The sequence below is a fragment of the Rhinatrema bivittatum genome, chromosome 7, assembly GCF_901001135.1.
Source record: "Rhinatrema bivittatum chromosome 7, aRhiBiv1.1, whole genome shotgun sequence".
NCBI lineage: Eukaryota > Metazoa > Chordata > Amphibia > Gymnophiona > Rhinatrematidae > Rhinatrema > Rhinatrema bivittatum.
The window spans coordinates 201,079,254-201,102,905 of record NC_042621.1 but is presented as its reverse complement, the minus strand read 5'-3'; the positions used below and the strand labels follow the sequence as shown (position 1 = coordinate 201,102,905).

General features: G+C 42.1%; 1 protein-coding gene across 2 annotated transcripts in view; it reads right to left on the bottom strand.

Moving 5' to 3' along the window:
* Positions 1-23,652, bottom strand: part of ANK3 (ankyrin 3) — a 1,160,209-nt gene that overhangs the window by 423,955 nt on the left and 712,602 nt on the right. For both annotated transcript variants that reach the window (XM_029609754.1, XM_029609755.1), the window contains 2 exons: positions 14,172-14,357; positions 7,275-7,373 (listed from right to left, as the gene is read on the bottom strand). In XM_029609754.1, coding sequence (XP_029465614.1) covers positions 7,275-7,373; positions 14,172-14,357 — 285 coding nt within the window. The remainder of the gene's footprint in view (positions 1-7,274; positions 7,374-14,171; positions 14,358-23,652) is intronic.

Here is a 23,652-nt window from a genome sequence, read left to right as displayed (position 1 = left end):
TTGATTGGGACATCCCAGCTGTGATGTCGTCTAGAAGCAGGGAGACTGTGGATTCTCTGCATGACAACTGTTCTGTCAACTAGTAATGGAACCCACATGGAGGGATGATGCTGGACCTGGTGCTTACCAATAGGGAGATAGTTTTTGATGTTGTAGTAGATGATGATCTGGGATTTGATGATCACTGGCTGGTGTGGTTCAGTATTAGAGCAGAGGTACTGAAGATTCATTCAAAGGCGAGGGGCCTAGATTTCAGGAAAAGTATGCTAAAATGGGGGAGTACTTCAAGGAGTAATAAACTGGATGGGAAAATCTAGGGGAAGTAGACGAGAGATAAGAGCAACTAATCTTTTTGATAGGAAAGTACTATAAGGGAAAGAGGAAGAAGCGGCTGCCATTGTTTAAAAAAAAAAAAAAAAAGCAGCTGAAAAGGTAAGGAAAAAAGGTTAGTATTCATAAACTACAAGAAATTGCAGAAAGAAGAATGCAATATCTGGAAATGTTAAGAGAAACTGGGAAAGTAGTCAGGAATGTAACAATGAAACTGGAAGAAAAAATAGCAAATACAGTAAAAGGGAGGGACAAGGCTTTTTTTAAAGATATGTTAGTGATAGGAGGAAGCCAAACATGGCTTTGTGAAACTCAGAGGTAAAAGGGAAGAATATGTAAATACTGATGAGAAAAAAGGAAAATCACTTAACAAATATTTGTTCAGTGTTCGCTATGGAAGGGACAAGGCCAGAACCACATAAAATGAACACAAATAGGATTGAAAGTGAGGTAAATCTCAAATCAATTTTCAGAAAATTGTGTTCATTAGGAGGCCAGCTAAAATTAGATCAAGCAATGGGGCTGGAAGGGTTGTATCCTAGGGTATTAAGGGAACTTAGAAAATTTCTGCCAGCACTGATGGATGACATTTACAATGATTTAGTCGAGAGTAGTTCTGGAAGACTGGAGACATTCGAATGTAGTTGCTCTTCACAAAAGTGTAAGTAAGGAGGAGGCAGGGAACCACAGCCAGTTCGTCTGAAATCTGTAGTGAGCAAATTAATAGAATTGCTGAAATCAGAGGACAGTGCAGTTTTTAGATGCCAATGGCTTGCAAGATCCAAGGAAGTATGGTTTGACCAGAAGTATTCTTGTCAGACAAATCTGATCAATTTATCTGGGTGACCAAAGTCTTGGATCAGAGGAGAGCAACAGATGTAGTGTACTTTGATTTCAGAAAGGCATTTGACACAGTTCACATAGGCAACTTATAAATAAACTGAGGCCCTATAGTGACTTACTGGATTTGAAACTGGTGAGTGGGAGACAACAAAGGGGAGTGATAAGTGGAGTTAACTTCAAGGACAGGGGTGTTACTAGTGATGTACCTCAGGGATTGGTCCTTGGACTGATCTTTTCAATATTTTTGTCAGCAACATTGTGGAAGGATTGTCAGGACTGTCTTTTTGTGAATGATACCAAAAACTGCAACAGGATACACAGCCAAAAAGGTGTGGAAAACATGAGAAGGGTCTAGCGAAGCTCACAAAATGGTCTAGAGTCTGATAGCTAAGATTTAATTCTAAAAAATGCAGCCATGCAATTAGTCTACAATAACCCACCAAAGCAGCACAGTATAGGGAGTATAACTCTTCTAAGCATGAAAGAAAACCAGGATCTGGGGGTCATATTATCTGTTGACCTTAAGGTGGCCAACAGGTGGATAAGGTGATGGCAAAAGCAGGAAGGATGTTTGGCTGCATAGGGAGAGGAATGGTCAACAATAAAAAAGATGCAATATTGCTCCTGTATAAGTCTCTGGTGAGACATTATTCGGAATACTGTGTACAGTTCTGGAGACCACATCTTCAAAAGGATATAAACAGGATGGAGTCAGTCCAGAGGGTGGCTATTAAAATAGTCAGTGGTCTTCATTCTTAAAGCATATGGAGACAGACTTAAAGATCTAAACATGTATACTCTTGAGGAAAGGCAGAATGGGAGAGATATGATAAAGACATTTAAGCATCTCCAAGGTTTCCACTAGGGATCAAGTGATGAGAGTGAAAGGGGGTAGATTCAGGAGTAATTTAAAGAAATATTTCCTCACAGAGAGGGTAGTGGATGCATGGAAAAACCTCCTTGTGGAGGTGGTGGAGACATGGACAGTATATGAATTCAAGAAAGAGGGCATAAACACAAAGGGAATGGTAAGGATTTTAATGCTGAATAATTGGTGTGAATGGGCAAACCAGATGGTCTTTTTCTGCCGTTGCATATTTCTATGTGGGCCCCATCCCCAGACCCCATTCACTTTCTGAACGGTTCCTCAGAAATCTTCATCAGCAGGAAGAAACCAGTTTCCCTCCTTCCAGCAGCAATGCTAAATTCAAAAGTCGCCACTGGCACACTGATCCGCATGCTAGAGATTATGAACTGCTTATACTGCTTACATTGAGAGCATAGAGGTGGTGCTTAGTTTCCCTTCTTTTCTCATTCTGCAGTCACACAAATACCACCCCTAAACTCTCATCTGACAATTTGGTTTGCCCCAAAGTCCAAGAACAGCAGAAGACTATTTATTTATTGAATAATTATATTTTTTAATTGTCTAGCTGGTTAAAAGTTCCAGGTGACTTACAAGATTCCTAAAAGAACATTACAACAAAATAAAAATAAAAGAAATAAAACATAAAATCTAACATCTGGAGCTCTAATGCATGTTAATGAAGGTATTAAGACTAAGAACCATTATGGTTTATGGACCAAATATAGCCTTCCCCTATTCTGGACTTTTGGTAAGTCAAATAGTCAGACAAGAGTTAATGGATGGTTTGTGTGATTGTAGGTTGATAAAAAAAATAAGGGAAACTAAGTACTACCTATATTAATTCAATCAATGACTTTCCTAGGCCTTAGTTCCTGTCATTTTCAGTATCTGTTTTGATTTTTTTTAATCAATTCCCTAACATTATTCCCTCAGACTAAGTAGTACATAAATAATGGCTTAGGAGGAGGAGAGAGCCAACAGGGGAGGGTAATAATGAGCCTCCTTGCAGAGTCTGCAATCCCACAGATCCTTTCTTAAGTTCATTTTCAACCCCCATCAGCATATACAAGTTGGTGATACAAATTGTGCCGGCACTGAAACAGGTTAAAAGTATGCACCAGAAACAAAATGTGGTGATTTTGAAATGTAATCTCTGTGCATAATTTTCCTCTTCCCTTCTTCTCCCTCCCTGCATTGGAGGGAGAGGAAGGGAAGTCCTGTAATCAGATCACATGTTTACCCACAGAAAATCTTCTGATTATTGCTCCCTAAGTATGTATTATAATAGGTTTAAGAATATGTAAGACCCAAATCAGTCAATCCAATTGCCTTTAATTAAGCAACATGCCTGTACTGCATCATCATTGTGAAAGTGACCCTTCCATAAGCAAATCCCACCAAAATGAGAGCAAGTCTATAAGTTTCAGAGAAACTAAGTTTTTTAATAGGGATGTGTATTCTTAGAAACAAAATAGGAAATGACAATATTTCCTATTTCATTTCATTTTCAAAATGAAACCATTGAAAATCTGACAAAATTTTCTTTGTTTTCAAGTTTACTTTTGAAAAAAAAAAAAAAATCACCCATCAGGTCTAGGCCCAGGCTAAGGTCAGGGCCTTGCCTAAGGGGATAGGCCAAAGCCCAAAGCAGGGGCCATGGCATTACCCTGTCCACGACGTTGGCGCTTTGACTTAAACCTAGTTCCGGGGCCTATGCCCAAGTGCAATGTCGGGATCTTTGCCTAAGCTTGGGTCCAATTCCAGGATGTTGGCAAAACCTGAGCAAAGGTCCACCACGCCTGAAAAAATTTGCCGGGGTCAAGAAACTTCCTGGCCCCTTCTTACCTTGTCCATTAGGGAACTTATAACACAGCCTGGCAGCAGCACAGACCCAGGCCAAATGATGGGGGCCCAGCCCAGAGGCCCGGTCCTAACAACAGGGCCTTGGCATAGGCCCAGCCCTGACATTGGGGCCCAGTCCAAAGGCTGGCCTGGGCTTTGGTCCACACCTTGGCCTAACGCTGGAGCCCGGCCAGGAGGCTGGCTTCCCTCCAACATCTGGGCCTTGGTTCAGGCTCTGGCACAAAACTAGGGCAGGTCCAGAGGCTGGGTCTTGATGTCTAGACCTCAGCATAGGCCAGGACTAGGCCCAGAGGCAGGAGACCAGCCTCTGGTGATCCTCTTCTTTCTATTCTTCTTAAAATGACATCATCTATTGGGGATGCGCCAGAGTAACTTATCTCCAGTGCCTTTCCTCCTCAGTAGAGGGCACCAGTTTGATGAACTGCAATATATCAAAATGGCATTCTCTGCTGAGGAGGAAAACACTGGAGTTAAGTTACTCCGGCACATCCCCAGCAAAGTAATAAGAAGAAGAAAAGAGGAAAGAAGAGGATTACCATAGTCTGGTCTTGTCTCTGGCCTTTGGCCCGGGTCTGGGCCTGAGTCTAGACCGAGGACCTGATGTCAGGACCAGGCTTCCAGGCCAAGCCCTAGTGTCTCAACCTGACCCTAGAATTTGGCCTAGGTTGAGGCTCATATGTCAGGTCTGGGCATCGGGCCTAGGCTTGGCTTGGGGCCCAGGTGTCAGAACTCATCCTCTGGGTGGGGCCCCAGCATCAGGACTGGGCCAAGTCCAAGGCCCAGGCATCCAGACCAGGCCGCCAAGCCAGGCCTTTGTGAATGGTCTAGACCGAGGTCACAGTGACCTCACATGACCTAGGCCTATACAAAACTGAGGTTTCAGCCTGATTCTTCAGATTCCTCCACAGCCCCACCTAAAACTGGGTAAATAGGGGCCAGGGAGGATTCTGGGCCTGGTATTTTTCTGGCTGGGATTTTTAATGTTTATTTTGTTTTTGTAAACTTAAGAAAATGAAATAAACAGTAAATTAAATGAAATTCATGGAAAAAGAACTCCAATAACAAAAAAACCACAAAAATTTTTTCCCAGCACATTACTAGTTTATTACATCCCTGTACAGAAATATAACACCAGGATGATTTGAGTACCGTGCTCTTTTAGGTTTATAATGCGAACTAACTATTCTGATGCAGCAAAGGGTTTTGGGTGGCAGCATCCTCCATGATTGCTGGACTCAGCTAAGTTTTTGAGGCTTTCTGTTCTTTCCAGTTTATTTTACTATTTGTGTGCTTGAGACAAGAATCGTAAAGTTTTCTTGGGAGAGATGACTCATCTTCAGACTTCTCAAGACAACAGGCCACACTTATGGGCTCAGGCTCTTTAAGTAGACACACCTTGCTACTCAAGGTAAGGGATTCTGTAATTGTTTCTTAAAGAGAAAGAAAGGAGTATAGCTACATTAGATGAGTTTTCACATGAGTATTTCTTTTTATTAACACCAGGAAAGTCCAATCAGCTTCAATACATTCTGCATCTGCTCTGTTCTAACAAATGATTGACGCAGAGAGTCCCATCACAATGCTTTAATAAGACCCTGTGTGCCAACATGTGCATGGATAAACCGCTCTAGAGCACAGTCAGACTGGATCAGTGTTTGCTCAGGTGCTGTAGCTATTTGAGCAGTATTGCTGTGAATGAAGATGGTAAAGGTTTATGCAGTCACCCTGCTTATATTTTGCACCAGGCAACTAACGTGCTTGGTCACAAGTCCAAATAATACTATTACCCTAGGTTTTATTTAATTCCATTTGATCATACATAGCTAAAATCTGATTTTAAATGGTGCCAAGATGGCATTATGTAGCTAGGACATTAATTGCAGATGTTAAGAAACATAGGGCTAGATTTTAAAAGCCTTGTGCGTGTAAATCCTCCCGGGACGCGCGTAAGTCCCGGGGCTTCGTAAAAGGGGCGAGAGGGGGCATGTCCAGGGCATGTCTGTGGTCAGGGGGCGGTCCGGGGCGAGTCCGGGGGCGTGGTGATGGTTCGGGGGCGGGCCGGGAGGGCGGTCCCGAGTCCCCCGGCACTGCGGCCTGTGCCAGGGGATGCAAGGCGGCGCGGGCAAGTTACGCTGCTTCAAGGAAGTAAAGTTCCCTCCGAGGCTGCTCCAATTTCGGAGCGGCCTCGGAGGGAACGGAGGCAGGCTGCGCGGCTCGGCACGCGCAGGCTGCCGATTTTGCGCAGCCTTGTGCGCGCCGACCCCGGGTTTTATAAGATATGTGTGGCTATGCGCGTATCTTATAAAATCCGGCGTACTTTTTAAAGATCTACCTCATACTGTATAATATGATGAGGTCAATATTCAAAGCGCGTTCAGTGCTTCATAGCTAGATACGTAGGACTTATCCATCTATTTAGCAGCTAATTTGTTGGTGGGCAAATTTAACTTATCTGGCTAAGTAGCACCTTGACCACAGATATTCAGCGGCATAGCTGTTCCGCTGAATATCCTTGTTACTTAGCCAGATAAATGTTACCCAGCTAAATTACTTAGCTGGCCAGGGTTTGAATATCTACTTCGGTATGTTTCTTTACACCTGCAACTAATGTATTTAGCTACATAAGCACAATTATGTGAGAAATTATTTGGCAATGTTAACAATCTCCAGAAAGCTCCCCACATTTTGCCCAGAACCAGGGTTCCTTTGCTGACAGAATGCTGGAAATACAGTCTGCTCTAAAACCACCAGGGCCCATTCATGTGGCAGTGATCATCCTTCCCTGCCCGAGGGCCTAAACACAATGACTCTGTGACATGCCTAAGTCCCAGCGGTCAGGACAGCCAGCTGAGTCAAGCACAGATCTCCTGCAATACACAGTGAGTAGGGAACAATGGTTACATTTTCCTGTAAAAGGAAGAACATTGCAACATGCAAATGCACAATATCGTGCATATATCTGTATCCTGTCACAAGTGTCCTGCAATAAAGCAGATCTTCCTGTGGGAGGGAAATAAATGTATACGCGTGTGCACTGTTTGTTGCTCAAATAGAGGAACTTTCACACCTAACCCACCAGTCAAAGTTCTCCACTAAGATATGAAATCTATTACTTCATTTAACTCTCTTAATCTAGCAATATGCCTGCAATGTTAAATGAGCATGAAACGTACAGGAGTGCTATAATCAGGCATATTATACCTCCTAGTCAGGGCTACCTGAGACACGGCCTGTGCATTCAGAAAATGCATTTGATTTGTTTTGGGGGGGTTTTGACAACGAGTCTGTTATATGCAATAGGATGATCATACAAGTGAATTAATGAAGATTTTCCATCCACACTCAGTATAATGGCAAATGCCAGCCTTACCCTTGCAGTGAAATCCACAGCGGCACCTCGATTTAAAAGTAAAGTGGCTACGTTGATGTTCCCATAATGAGCAGCAATATGGAGCGGAGTGAAGCCACTCTGAAAAATGCAAATGCCACAGACATGGGGGTTAGTTCATAAGACTCCCTACAATGTTTATTTCACAGCACTAAAAATCCAAACAAGCATCATCTGCTGAAGGCAAAATTCCATTCTGTGCTAGATTTCAGTCAGTGCCAATTGTTTAAATCTCCCTAGAAGGTTTAAATAAACTCACAATATCACTATACCGAGGGCAGCTAACAGAGCAAATGCATATATCAAAGGATAAGGATATATTTATTTATTTTTATCTTTCTGAGCATTTTTTTAAACAAGCATTAGAAATGTTAATTATGAAACATCTTAAATCTTGGGCATTTTTGTGATTAAAAGAGTAAATCAGTAGTACTCAGAAATGCATGGCTACAACTTAAAACCTATTTCTTTCTAGTTTAGCAGCAATAAGACAAGATTCGTTTGTAGATTTCTGTATATTTTGCATGGTGGATGGCTCATGCTGCCATCAAATCTAATTACTTATTTAGTTGATACTGTAAGTCAACTTATGTCAGGTTTGTTTTATAATTTCTACTGTTTTATCCTAAGCAATGATGGTTGAGCTTCTCTGAAATCCTATATGCCCTAACAAGTTTTATTATTAACCTGATGACAGAGGCCATGAATGTTAGGATGAGAATCTTACATTCTGATTGGCCAGTTCTCTTCACCCGACCTGTAGGTAAGAACCGAAAGAGTAGACAGCAGCCTTGGCCCATTTTATGCATACAGTATTAATGTGCCCCTGGACACACTGGTCATGGATAATCCTAGTGCTCTTTTCAATCTTTCCTGACAATCCTAGCATAAAGGAAGGGCTTCAAATTCCCCACATATCAAGAGCTGAAACTTCAAAGACTACAGTTACAAGGAACGTGGGGGAAAAATGTAATTTTCACAGTAGAGGCTACCAGCCTTCAAAATCTCCAGGGCACACAAAGACTTCTCCTTAGCTGCCTCTAAGTTTCATTAGTTGATTCCTCAAACACTGGAGCTCTGTTATTGGCTAGCAATGACTGAAAGGTTCCTGCTGTCCTAAGCCTCAGACACTCAACTATCCCTATTGGTCTCCACTGGACTAATGTCAGGCTTGAATGCTTAATTACAAACCTCATGGGAGCTGCTTAGAATTATCCTCCATTTTGTCTGGCTAATGTCCAACACATTGTGCACTTCTGATTTCTGTAATTTCTCTAATAAGGATCTTGATAGTTATCAGATTATTACAATAGTTTAGAAAGTATTTTTAAACTAAAGTAATTATTTGTTTAGTTTCATTTTAATGTACAGTTTCCTATAATTTTTTAATAAAAATCTGAATATTTTTGTAAAATACATAAACTGGCTCTCCATATTCTTTACTGTGGGGAGGCTTATTTTTGAAGGCATTTCCATGGGTAAAACAGTGCTTTAAATATGGAAAGGGCATGTTATAAAATAATATTTAAACAGTGACCTGTCATACTAGGCACTACTGGCAAAGTTAGTCATCATTGCCTTATTCATAATCATTAGTCACTTAAAAGAATTCAATGAGTTTTTTTGGAAATTTTTCTAATACAAGTAAAAAGTCAAACTTGCCTGCAGAAAATTTTAGTCACTTCTTTCAGCAAAGTAAACCTCGACACGTGTCCATGTTTCATAGTCTGCGTCAGGGAGACTCTTCAAATCCATAAAAATGTTCTTCGCAATGAAACTTCAATAACATTTTTTTGAATAATAGAAACCTGAGCCGGCGTCTCAAATCTCTTTCGCACCAAACATTCAAAAAAATGATATTGAAGTTACTTTGCAAAGAACCTTTTTGTGGATTTGAAGAAGGCCCCTGACACAGACTACAAAACATGGACCTATATCTGAGTTTACTGTATTGAAAGAAGTGACTACAAGTTTCTGCAAATAAGTTTGACTTTTTATTTGCATTAGAAAAATTTACCAAAAAAATCCCCCATTGGACTGTTTTAAGTGACCAATGATTATGAATAAGCCAATAGTGCCTAGTATGATGTCAGTTTAAATTTGTTTTGCACTTGGAATGTAGAATTGCTCACACACGAGGGTTGTGTAAGGATATATTACACAAATTTTCCCTCATTCGTTGACACAATGTCTTAGATTTGGAAGTGCTATAAAATTGCCCAACTGATATACGAGTAAACTTGTGTGTAATTCTTGTACGAATGTAAGTTTACCTGTACTGAGTGGAAGCATTCCCAAAGGTGGAGCTATTTGCACTAATGTGCACACTTTTGCATTCTCAAACCAATGCATGAACATTTCATCAAAATATTTCTACGTATAAATTATCAGGTACAATTGTGTGCAGATAGTTTTGGTGGGGTAAATTTCAAAATTCACTTTGAAAACTGAAGTAATATATATGTATTTGATGATTTTTTTTTTCTGTGTGACTGTTACAAAATTGCTCTCCTTAATACTTGTGAAACATACACAGAACTGACTCTGGGTTGGACTACCCAGCAGCACATTTCTGTCACCTGAACTACCAGACAGGTTTCAAAGTGGTGAGGGGAGCAGGCCCAATATTATAATAGTATTCATATTACACAATTAGAATTGAGTGAAATGAGGAACAGAGAAAGTGACTTGTCCAAAGTGAACTTCAAAGCAGGTGCAAATTAGAGGGTTTTTTTAAATTTTCATTCAAGTCCATGTCTAAACAAAACAGTGAATGAGATTATTTCTAGGGTTGATACTATCCAAATCATTCTTCCACTGAAGGAACTTACATAAGATTACGCTAAATGACACCGGGCATTAAAAACCTATTTAGAAAAGCCTAGCTTGTACCATCCCTTCAGCATTTTACTTTCAGATTTAGGTAAGCTTTTGTCCTTTGAGAAATTAAAACAAAACAAAAACATGCAACAATTCGCTCAGTCCCCCACACTACAAACCTTCTGGGACTAGATGCATCTGTAAATCTTCAGCAAGCCTTTAGCCATGCTAGCTACTGTGGGACTCCTTTCAGAGTTTTGCAGAGTTCTGTAATCCCACTCTTGGGTCATTCATTTGCTGACACCATTGAGGGTGTGTGTCATGCAGAAGCCTAAAAAAATCAGGCCTGGATGCACAGTGTGTCAGGGATGTCTGCAGCTCTTGATGCAGCCGATAAAACATTTATGAGAACATCAGAAACTTAGCATATGTGACATTTTTTTTTAATGATAGTAATTACTTTCTAAGATTTAGCTTATAAACCCAATTTTCAGCTGCAGAAAGCCCTGTTAATTACATTATTGCCTGCTCTAGCACATGCTACTTTTTTTTTTTTTTTTTTTTAAATCTAAAGCAAAAAACCAATCCTAAATAAAGGACAATGCAAAGAGGTAGAAAAAAAACATGATGCAGGAGCACTACAGAGTGAGAAAGTGATGTTGGATACTACGTGTGTGTATATATATATTTATATATACCTCTGTTGTTCTATTCACCACCATCTAGGTTAACACATTTGAAAGCAAAGAAGGGGAAAAAATGAATGGTTAATTCAATAATGGTGACATGGTCGCAAAAAGCTTCATGATGATGCACACCATAATATGACACGAAGCTGACAGAACAATAGGCACAGAGAGAAAGCTAGACTGAATGACATCAAAATGACAATTTTACTTTAAGGGTCACTTTCATAGCTCTATAAATCAAGGCTGTTTTCAGTATTAATAGTTTTTTGGGTCCTGCATTTCCCTTCCTTAGGCTTCCAACTCAGTCTGAATGAGAGCTGGGCTCTCAATCTCAACTATCAGAGATTTTTTTCTTCTTATTTTATACCTCCTCCCACATCAACGAGCTCAGTTACCACAGAGACAGTCCTCGGCCAGAAGCCATGGACTAGGCTCCTTCCAGAACCCTGCCATCACCGGGTGTCACCATTATGCAATGACTATGGCTCTTTCTCCCCCCAACCAGGGGCCGTGAACGTGCTTCTGTGGCATCCCAGCCGTGGGTCATCCCGGAGAGGGAGCCAAGGCTGGGGATACTGCAGCTGGGAATTGAATCCAGCACTGCCACTACGCTAGCCCTGAACGTACATTTTAGTCAATAAATTATCAAGAAGAAAACTTTTTCACATGGTCGCTACATTAAGACTCCAGAACTCAGCCCTGAGCCCACATGCCAAAAGTAAATGAAACAATGTTGTTAAATGTAGGGCAGGCTCTAGGGCAAATGGTGTGCTGGGTGAAAATCGGCTTCCCGCTGGCTCTTCATTTTTGGCGGCGCTCCAGACCAGTATAATGGGTGATGCTGGAAGTGCCAGGGCCTCCCTTAGCTCACGCTGACCTGGGTGACCTCCCATCACATCCTACCCAAAGGCCAGCACTGACATGAAAGTTTGCAGTCCCTATCAATAATAACCTCTATTGGATTGTAACGACAGAGATGAGAGTCTTCTACGTAAGACAGGTTCCCACAGAGTTGGTGGACAATACCCTTCCCTCACACCACTTGGAAAATGCAAAGATTTTTGTGTACTTTTACTAACAAACTGGAAGGAAAAAGCAGAACCATCTTACAGATTAGAAGATCTGGTGTAGTATACATGCTGGGGTAGATTTTATAAAAGTACGCTGGATTTTATAAGATACACGTGTAGCCGCGCGTATCTTATAAAATCCGGGGTCGGCACGGGCAAGGGGGTGCACATTGGTGCAACCTGCGTGCGCTGAGCCCAGCGCGCGCTGCCTGTTCCCTCCGAGGCCGCTCCGAAATCGAAGTGGCCTCAGAGGGAACTTTCCTTCCGCCTCCCTTCACCTTCCCCTCCCTTCCCCTACCTAACCCACCCCCCGGCCCTATCTAAACCCCCCCCTACCTTTGTTGGCAGATTTACGTCTGTGGAAAGCAGGCGTAAATCTGCGCGTGCCAGCGGGCTGCTGGCGCGCCATCACCCGACCCGGGGGCTGGTCCGGAGGCCTTGACCATGCCTCCGGGCCGGCGCCACGCCCCCGGGCCCGCCCCCGAAACGCCACATCACAGGCGGCACGCCCCCCGACACACCCCTCCATGCAAGCCCCGGAACTTGCGCGCCGCCGAGCCTATGCAAAATAGGCTCGGCGCATGCAAGGGGGTTTGGGGTAGGTTTTCGGGGGGTACGCGTGTACCCCTTTGAAAATCTACCCCATTGTCTCCAGAAAAACTTTTAGAGATCAAAACAACATTTTCTGAAACACCATTTTTATTTTTAAAGACCCCTATGTGTTCAGGTGGCAGAGCGTTCATACCCTTCATATTCAAAAGTATTTAATCTCTGCAAAAAAGCCAAGAAGAGATCCTCCTTAACTCATAGCTCAACACTCCAGGTTTGATACTACCTTAATTTCAGTGATGTGTATTAGTTTGAATTGAAATAGGAAATCTCAACACTTCCCATTTCATTACATTTTGTTTTCAAAATGGAATTAAAAAATAACACACAATTTTGTTGGTTTTCCTTTAGTTTTGTGCTTGGAAAACAAAACCTCATCCGTTGCCAGTCCAGGCCTCTCCAGGGCCTTTCTAAGGCTTCCTCAGGGCCTCTTCAGGTTTTCCCTAAGGCCGCCCCAAAGCTCCCTGGGGCAGCCTTAGGAAAACCCTAAGCCCCTCTGACTCCTCCCCCATGAAATGCCATATCCCAGGACCACCCCAGATCCTCTCAAATCAATGAAATGCCCAGATTCCAATTCTTCCCTCTTCCTGCCCAGAAAAAGGCACCAGGGCCAGAGAATGCCTTGGCCCCACTTACCCTTTCCTAGGAGTCTGAGTTAGTGAATGAGACAGGAGGGATGCCTACTCACCCCCTTGTCCCTTGGACATCTCTTTAAAAATGGCACCGGCTAGCTCTGAAAGTCACCATAGTAACATAAAAATAGCTCTGGTCTCAGGGTCAGCTGGCGTCCTTTTGTTGTATGACTATATAAACATATGACTGTACAAAAAATGGTACCAGCTGGCCTTGAGATGGTGCCATTTTGATGTCTCTCTGGTGCCGGTCTCAGGGCTGGCCAGTGCCATTTTCAAGTGACATCCGAGGGACAGGAAGTGAATGGGCCTCCCTCCTGCCCTCTCACTAACCAGGTGAACAAAAAGAGAATAGATGCCTTGATCTTTTCCAAATATTTATTAAAGTAGAGACGTATTCATAAAAGTGCCCGACTCAGGCCGAGTTTCACAGCTCAACAGCCGCTGCCTCAGGGGCTTGCAAACCGCCGTCACATATTCAGTCTCTACTGCGAGTAGGCAGCGGCTGTTGAGCTGCAAAACTCGGCCTGAGTTGGACACTTTTATGAATACGTCTCTTCTTTAATAAATATTTGGGAAAGATCAAGACATCTATTCTCTTTTTGTTCACCTGACGGTCATTATAGATCGCCTACCTCTTTGCTTTTTGGGACTCTCACTAACCAGGACTCCCATAGAAAAGGTTAGTGGGGGGGCCGGGATAATTCCTGGCCCCAGGAACTTTTTTTGTTGGGGGAGGGGAGCATGGGGGTTCACAGAGAACCCGAGAGCCCCCATTTTTTTGTTTGCTTTTCAGGGTTTTTAAAAAATGTTTATTTTGGTTCAACAAATGTAAGATCCGAACCAAAATAAACATTAAACAAACCAAACCTGAAAACCACTTTTACCCTGCCAAGAATGAAACAAAAAAAGCCTTAAAATAAACTTGGGGGGGGGGGGGTGCCCAGCCCTACTTGATTTTATCCTAAAGGCCAAACATTTAGATGCAGAATGTGCATAATTTGTGTAAAGCACTAGCATGGTTCAGAACTGTTTAATACATCTGTTTTCAGAACAAACCTTGGACTCCACATCTGCGTTGTGGTCATTCTGCAGGAGCAGAGCAGCAGCTTTCGTGTCATCCTTGCGGGCGGCGATGTGAAGGGCAGGGAGACGCACTTTGCCTTTTGTATCGTTCTCCAGGAATAAGGAAACCACCTGGTCGTGGCCTTGCTGCAGGGCGACTGCCAAAGGCGTGAATCCATCCTGTTAAGAAGCACAGATACATTTCAGTTTACCACAAGACAAATGTAAGTCAAACAAATGTAGAAGGGTGAAACAGAGAAATGCTTGCACAATACATTTTTAAAGATCTATTTGCTTACCTCACCTCTCACGAATCAGTACAATAAAAAGATATCGCCAGCTTTTTTGCTGACCTTTATTTCAAAGTATGCAAGTGTTCTTACATGGCAATTACACTACTTTAATTCATAATTTTTCAAATAATAATTTATTATAATTATGGAAACTGAAATCCGACTTTCCATCACTATAAAACTAACAGGATTATCGAAGTGGGTTAATTTACATTGGAGCTAGGAAAACATGGCCAGATATCTGAGAAACAGTTATGTACAACTGAGCCTTAAAAAGAATAGGGTGCGCATTTGTTGCATTCGTGTAGGGATCCCCCCCCTTGGTCTCCATTCTGGTTTTGACCCTAGCTTAGGTTGCAAGGCAGGCTTTAGGAAGTAGGAGGGGCAGATCATTGTTTTCCAGCACCTCCTACAACGCTGCTGGGATTGGTCACCCAACCTGCATAAATGCAGACAGAGAAGGGGGCAGCTGTGGCAAGTTTGATTTGGATTTTGGAATAGGAGGAGTGTATTGGAGTGGCTCTCAAATTCAGGCTTCACAGCTTCAGACCAGAGAGGGAGAGGTAAAGAGACAGATCCCTGTCCCTACACCCAGTCGAGCAGGCAGTTTGTGGAAGATTTTTCTTTTACTGGTTGAGGAGGCATCCTCTTTCTGTCTTCAGGATGACAGTATCCTCAGTCTAGAGGATGACAGGAGGAAGAGAACTGGTGGTTCCAGCCCAAAGGAGGGAGAGACAGCAAGTCTTGCCTCCTGTAGATTATTTTTCTGTGCTATTTTATATTTTGGTTCCTACTTTTGTTCAGGAAGAATTCTGTGTCACTGTTCCTGGCTGATAAGAGAGGTTGAGAAGAGCATTGTTTTTATATAGTGGGCACTCTATCTGAGGGGACCCTAGGAATACTAGAGGATGACAAGGGAAATCAGTACCCATCACTATGGGCCCATCTTCCACTTCGTTGGAAGGAAGGGTTTTCCAAGGTGCCTACCTCATAAAGTACATGTAGGGATCCTGTTAGTCCCCTACTAATTCTTGGACAGGAATATACCAATTAGGTATGGGGAGAGACAGAATAGTGTCTGTTGGGTTTGCAGCTCCCCCATGTGGTAGTTAGCAATGGTATTGTCCCCACTGTTTTTCTAGAGAGATCACCATTTTGCTCTCAAGGATCCCTTTTTGATTTCAAGGAGGCAGCATGTCCTAAACTGTGCTCTTATTTTTCTAAGTCTTAAATTTAAGCTTCATGGAGACTTTTGTTTTGGGTGAGAGTTTCTTTCCACCCTCTCATGCCACCTTTAACAACTTATTTGAGTTTGGAGTTCCAACTCCTTTTTGGACTCATGGAAGCTGTTTTGAGTTTACTCATCTAACAAATAGAGGAGATTCCAGTCTTATAAAAGGAACCTGAGATCACCAGAATCTAAGGCGAGGATGACTTCCAGACATCCTGAGAGAAGGAGGAAGGAGAGAGAGGAGATGGACCACATCAATGGCCCATGGATATCTACAGAAGATTTGGTAGAGAGAGAAGTAGAACCAAGGTATCACCCTTGATACTACAAGAGGAGGTAGGAGATAAAAGACTAAACACTTTAAAAGTACATTTTGATACTTCCAAGGGAGGTAAGCATCCAAACTTGCCTTGTAATCCATTGGGAGGGAAGACAACATGTATTTGAAGGAACTAAGATTTGTTTTGGAGAAACATCTGAAGTTAAGAAAGACTTTAAAAAGTGGGATAGACTTACTAATCATATTCTGTACTATCTTGAAAATGAAGTACAGAGCTGTAAAGACGTTAAACTCATTATTGCACCTTATCAGTAAAGAGAAATGTTGAAAACCTCCAAACAACTCTCATGTGTCTTATTGAGTAGTGACTTGGTTATCCTCATTGCTAAGATTATCAGTGCTGTGTGCAAGAGACACAGCTATGGAAAAGTAAGGAGCAATGTGAGGGCCTTGAAAGGAAACTTCCCCCCCCCCCCTGCACAGGAATCCTTTGAAAACAAATCTATTATTAAGTGTGAGATATGGTCTCTGGGACTATTATCCTGACTTAAGTATCACAGGAGTTATATATACTTATTCAGAGGAGCAGGCCTAAGACAAAAAGAATACTTGGGAGTTTTGTGAAGATCAATTGGAGACTATCTGCTGACTGCTTAATTTGAAACATTTTATTGAAGAAAAGAACAAACACACCTGGCTTACATTGGTTTCTGATGCATAACAGGCATCAGACAGGATGACATTAACAGCCATCAAAATTTCCAGAATTTTCTCTCCATCCCCCCCCCCCATTTATCCCTACAGTCCATAATATAAATTTCATACTCATGTTAGCAGCCCCTTATCTTAAATGTAAACCCAGTAGTATCATGAAACAAGGGTCAAACAATGCCCATATCTCCAGTAAACAGAATGGTGATATATGTTGGTGTATCAGAATATCTTTCTGCTCTGGATCCTGTCGAGTAAGCAAATGCAGGTTTTTGTCCCATATCTCCACAAAGTGGAATTTACTTTTAGTGTCCAAATTCTCTATTTGCATTAAATCATGTAGTATAATTCTCCAAGCCCAGGAGGCTGATGGCGAGCTGACATACCAAACTTGGTATCACTTTCTACCCTAGTAGACAAGCTTTCCAGACAAATAACTTGTTCTCCCATCCCATTATGTGGAATGCTGTTCCATTATCAAATAAGACAGCTTCCAGCAGAAATAATATAGGGCTCCCAGTTATCAGTCAGAAAATGTTTATTTCCCCAAAACATTTGACTAATGGGGTACAGTCCAGAAATAGTGTCCCAGAGCTCTTCTAGATACTTTACATTTTGCACATGACTTTGAGCCCAGAAATCTTGCCTTAAAAAGCCTAACAAGTGACAAATAAGCGCGTTTCAGAAATTTGTACTGCATTTCCTATAAAATGGCATCCCCTACAAGGCCAGGTAATTTCTTAAAACTGTCAGAAAACTGCAACTCAGTGAAAGTAAGGGTAAGCTTGGATTGCCATTAATGTAGAAAAGAATTTGATCGAGGAAGAGCGCTCGATGTGATCTACTTGGATTTCAGCAAAACTTTTGATACAGTCCCGCATAGGAGGCTTGTGAATAAATTGAGAAGCTTGGGAGTGAGCACCAAGGTGGTGGCCTGGATTACAAATTGGTTGACAGATAGAAGACAGTGTGTGATGGTAAATGGAATCTACTCTGAAGAGAGAGCAGTGTTAAGCAGAGTGCCACAAGGATCAGTGTTGGGACCGGTCCTGTTCAATATCTTTGTGATCGACATGGCGGAAGGAACAGAAGGAAAAGTTTGTCTTCTTGTGGATGGATCTGCAACAGAGTGGAGATGCTGGAAGGAGTAGAGAGAATGAGATGAGATTTAAGGAAGCCTGAATGATAGTCAAACATATGGCAGCTGGGATTCAATGCCAAGAAGTGCAGAGTCATGCATCTGAGGTGTGGTAATCCAAAAGAGCTGTTTGTCTTGGGGGGGGGGGGGCTGAAGGGCTGTTGTGCACAGAGCAAGAGAGGGACCTTGGGGTGATAGTGTCTAGCGATCTAAAGATGGCGAAACAATGGACAAGGCGATAGAAAAAGCCAGAAGAATGCTGGGCTGCATAGAGAGAGGAATAACCAGTAAGAAAAAGGAAGTGATAGTCCCTTTGTACAGGTCCTTGGTGAGGCTTCACCTGAATTACTGTGTTCAGTTCTGGAGATTGTATCTCAAAAGAGACAGAGACAGGATGGAGACAGTCCAGAGAAGGGCGACAAAAATGGTGGGGGGGGGGGGGGTCTCCATCAAATGAATTATGAGGAGAGGTTGAAGGTCCTAAATATATGTATACACTGGAAGAGAGGAGGTGCAAAGGAGATATGATACAGACCTTGGGATATCTGAATGGTTTTAATGTTGCACAATCGAGAAACCTTTTCTGATAGAAAAAAAATCAGTAGAACTAGAAGTCACTTAATGAAACTCCAGGAAGGACAACTGAGAACCAATGTCAGGAAATATTTCTTCATGGAGATGGTGGTGGATGCCTGGCAAGCCCTTCCAGTGGTGAAAACAAAAACGGTGAAAGATTTCAAAGGGGCATGTGGATCCCTAAAGGCTAGAGGATGGAAATGAAGGGTAACTTGGGGGTAACTTGCTGGTGTGACGGTTACTACTGTTGATGCAACTCCATTACTGCTCTCTGCTTTTACGGCAGGGGGAAAAGAGGAAAAGGGGAAAAAGGGAATTAGATTCAGACAGCAACCAACAAGGACATTGGATTTTACAGTCTAGGAAAACAAATAAGCATGGGGATAACTTGCTGGTTTGGAGGTTACTACCCTTAACCAACATGCCTGATACTTTGGATGCAACTCCAACATTTCTCTCTGCTTCAATGGCAAGAGGTAACAGGGAATTGGACTCAGACTGTAACCAACAAGGGCCCTGACTTTGACGGCCTGGGAAACTAAGTAAGGGGATGACTTGTATTGTGCAGCAGATGTTACCATAAACTTGCTGGGCAGACTGGATGGACTGTTTTGTCCTTTTCTGTCATAAATTTCTATGTTTTTATGCAGCTCTATTTGCATGCAAAATATATCACAGCTTTAGAGGTACCACCAGCCAGCCCTCAAACACTAAGGGAGAAAGGTATGCTGATTGTTTTTGGAAATTTTTGGTTACATTAAATTTTTATGTGGAACATCACACCAGAGTGCCCAGTGTGTTATTGAGTGCTGAAGGTGATCCTAAATCCAGGTCATCCAACAGTGAGGACACTAGTAGAATAAGAAGAATAAGAGATATGTTCCCCTGTGTATGAAGGTTAAAATCCTTCCCCAATGGCTAGAAAGACGCAGGGGCTAGTGAACTGAAAGGGAGAGTTGTAGACACTGAGATAGAGTGTATCCCTGCATTCTGGACCCTCACTGAAGAGAGAGCTACATCGGTAAAACTGGTGTTGGTCCTGAGGGACCCACAACTGGTTGGATTTTCAGAATATACACAATGAATGAGATACACTTGCATGAAATGGAGACAGTGCATAAAAATATATCTCATGCATATTGATTATAGATATTCTGGAGGGAAGAAAACACCAACTTTCTGGGGTTCTCAAGGAACCATCAAGTAGGTTATACCATAAAAAATTCTCTTTATTTTTTAAAATTTTTTAAATTAAGTTTTAATCTTCATATGATAAAAAACTAAGAAAATCTGAATACATTTAAGGAAAAGATAAATCCAAAATGTAAACACACATCTTATTTGAATGGAGATAATAGCTACTTTGATACAAAATGCAGTACAATTTAAATGGACCTATCTGAAATAAAGGTTTCGAAGTATGCTGGATCAAAGAAAATAAATGTATTCCCCTGGTGTTCAACTAAACATTTACAGGGTAATTAAAAAAATGTGGGTCCTATGGCTACAACCCGAGGTTTCAAATTAAAAAACTCTTTCCTCCTATTCTGTGTTTCCCTAGAAACATCGGAAACACTTGTTTAGCATGGCCACAAAACAAGGAATTTTTATACTTGAAGTGCTGGTGAAGCAAAAACTCCTTATCTTGAAGAAGCAAGAAAGATACTACAAAAGTGGAATGAGTAGCAATATTATCAGATGATGTCTGCAGAAAAAGGAAAATATCTGAACAATTAAACAAGGCTAATACATCAGTTTCACCTTCATTCACTGCTGCTTCTTTTTTCTTGTCTGGAATATGATAAAAATTAGGCAAGCAAAAAACTTTACCAGAAGAAAACTGAAGAATTTCAGTCACATACTTTTTAAACAATTCTAAACCAGACAAAAGACGAGTCTTAGGAAAATTCAATAGCCGTAAATTTTTAGATCTTAATCTTTTTTCTATTTGCTCCCATTTATGGTGGAGAGTCAAGATATCCTTTATACAAGATACAATTGAGGACTACAAAGAAGTATTACTATTAGATTGAACACCCAAATTACTATCAATCTGTGCTAGTGTAGTATCAACCTCCTTTAATTTTGAAGAAATGTCGTCTGCTATAAAAAGGCAAAGTTGAGAAACAGAATTAGAACTCGATGTCTCTATATGTGTTACTATTCTCCAGACATCATTCAGAGTTATTTCTGATGGTTCCAATGAAGTCATAGCCCCAGCCTCTAAACTAGGGGCATCACTGGAGATGGTATTGCAAAAACAGTTCCAGTAGATATTACATGAGAATCATTATTAACCAAGATGGAGCCTGCCACAGACCCCAGTCACCAAGAGCTCCATATTACCACACAGACCAGCCACTGGGGTAGGAGAAAGGTTCCCAACTGCAAATCTTTCATTAATGCCCAAGGGATTAGCTGGGGGTGATCTTCCCTGTGGACTTCGAGTTACATTGTTCAATTCTGTGCTCAGGTTACCTTGCAGCGATGAATTGGACCTTATAACATGCTGATCCATAGGCCCTTTGATGAGATGAAAAAATTTTGCCCTTCCATTTTTTTCCCCATATTACACATAGGGAAAAAAAAATCAGACATAAAGGGCGCACCCATTTTACAGCTTGCTCCTCAACTATTTATGTGGTATATTTGTTCTATACATATCAGTGTGATGCCCTTAGGAGGGCAGAATTTTCCCGTTCCCACCATCACCACCACCACCCACTTTAGCAAGATATCTAATGATGAAAGTGGCTAGGTAGGAGTACCTTTTGAAAAATACAAATGAGGTCAGTATTCAAAGGCATTTTATTGGATAAATGCCAAATTCTAAATATCTTAACCAATTATTCGGATTTTATCCATATAAAACTTATCCAGATAATTTGTAAATGTTTTGGGAAAATTTCAGGGAAGAATTGAATTACTTACCCGGCTAGCTGGGATATTTAGAGTTAGCAGACTAAGTTACATGGCTAAGTCTAAACATTGCCAAGAGCCCGGCTACCTTTCACTTTTACCAGTTATATTCATAAGAATATAGCCATTCAGAAGCAATGTCAATTTCTTAAAAAAACCTAGTGGGCCTGCTGGTCCGATTCCTTACCCCCTCAAAATATTGGCCTTAACAACTGATCCCTCCTCCCCTCACTTCTCCCGCTCCCCTGCTGTAAACCCATCCTGAAACCTCCCGCCCCATCCAGAGCCCCCTCAGAACAATCGTCCAACTTCCAGCGCACCAAAATAATGCTTGTTTGGATGATTGCACTGCGTTCCCAGCAGGGCGGGGGTGGGGAGGAGAACAGAGGGCTTCCTTAAAATGTACTTTGCTATTATTTACACTGGACAAATATTTTGGAGGCTGCAGAATATAAACTTTTAAAATAAAATACAAAATAAAATAATTTTTTTTTTCAAATTTGAGAAGGGGATGGGAGAACTTTTTGGGCCTACAATCTCACTATGATTTTGGTATATTTTTTGGGGGATGGGATGATCAGCCAGTAGGGCCAACATTTGTTTCACTGGGATAGGGGATCGGGCTGGAAGGCCTGCCAGGTTTTTTTCTTTTTTTAAAAAATTTTGCAGCACTATGTAACCACCTATGTTCTTTTGAATATAGCTGGTTAAGATACAGTTATCCGGGAACATGAACCCGAATAACTATGAAACCTAACCAGCTATATTCAAACATAGGGGCTCATTCACCAAGCCGTGTTATCTCATTTACCATGAGGTCAATGGCCTGATGCGAAATATTTGAAATATCTTACGCTATTCTGACCCCAGCATTGTGCATATTTGCATCAGCTGATAAGCATGCAAATGCTCATCAGCTTATTACCTCGCAATACAATATAAATCAAATAATATGACTTGCCAAACAATTTGCAAACTGCATTATTTGAAGTAAGCTATAACTCTCAAGTTGTACCTAACTTCCCCTGGGAGCATGCTAATACACCTCCTGATGCTCCCTGGGCCCTGAGTCAACCCCCTCCCAAAATAATGAAAAAATCACAGGGGCCTGCATAGACCCTTGTCCCACCCTCACCACCCCTGGAGGCAGTTGTAAATAGAAAAAAAAATTATCCCAAACCTCTCCCCATCAATAACAAATCTGGCCCCTGAAGGCCAGGACACCCATCCTCTAAGACCTCCCGCTACTCACACTTCCAGCTCTGGTTGTCCAATGGTGGCCTGAAGGACCCCCTAAGGCTCTGTATAGCTACCTGCACAGCTGAAATATTGGGGAAAGCAGCATAAAGCAGGTGAGGGAGTGAAAAGAAAGGAGGAGAGGAAGTGGGAGGCATGAGAGAGGGGAAGGGAGGGAAGGAAATGGAAGGGAGTGAGTGAGAGGGTGAGGGAAAGGAGGAGAGGGAATGAGAGGGAAGGGAGGGAAGTGGGGTGAGTCGGAGAAAAGGGAAGGGAGGGGTGAATGCGAAGAGAGGAGAGTTAGGAATGCATGAAATGGGTGAGGGAAGGAAAAGAAGAGAGAGTAGAGAGTAGGTGGTGTGCTCCCTCCCCCCCCCCCCCCCCGAATACACACACACACACACACACACACATATATACACGCCTCAGTGGGGACAGATAAAGGGAAAGCAGAGAGCAGGGTTCTCGGGGGTGTGGCATGGTTGCCAATTTCTGAAAAGGTGTTGAAATATTATTGGCACTCTGTTACACCCCTGACAAACCTGTTCCATTCCGTTCCCATCATCCAAAATCCAAAGGGCCAAATATGCTCTTCTCTCCCTCCCTTCCCCCGCTTAGTAAATCCTGAAGTGGACAAAGCCCTTCTCCCTGCCATGGCCCTCTTCATGCTTTGAAATTTCCTATGTGGCATTTCGCTTGATAAGTTCGGGGGACCCCTGAATTAAAGAAAAGAACAAAAACAAAGAAGTCAACAATTTTGCTAGTTTTTACTGCCAGCTTGAGTATCTAAAAATCTTCTTAGTAGTGTTCATTTAATGAAGCATGTAATTAAGCTATTCATTAAATCTTAAATCTATTGAGTAACTAAGCTGAATATGTTTTTTGCAAAGTAAATCTGGCAGTCAGTGCTTAAATTGTTGCACGTCCCGTCCACGCTAGGCCTGCACCCGGGCCTGGTCACCTTGCTCCTGCACTAGCGGGTCGCGGGCCGTCCTCTCGTGCTGCCAGCACCGCCCGTCCACGGCGTTCCACCGTGGCATCTCCTAGGCCCTCCACATCGGGCCTAGCTCCACGCCGGGGCACGGTGGACT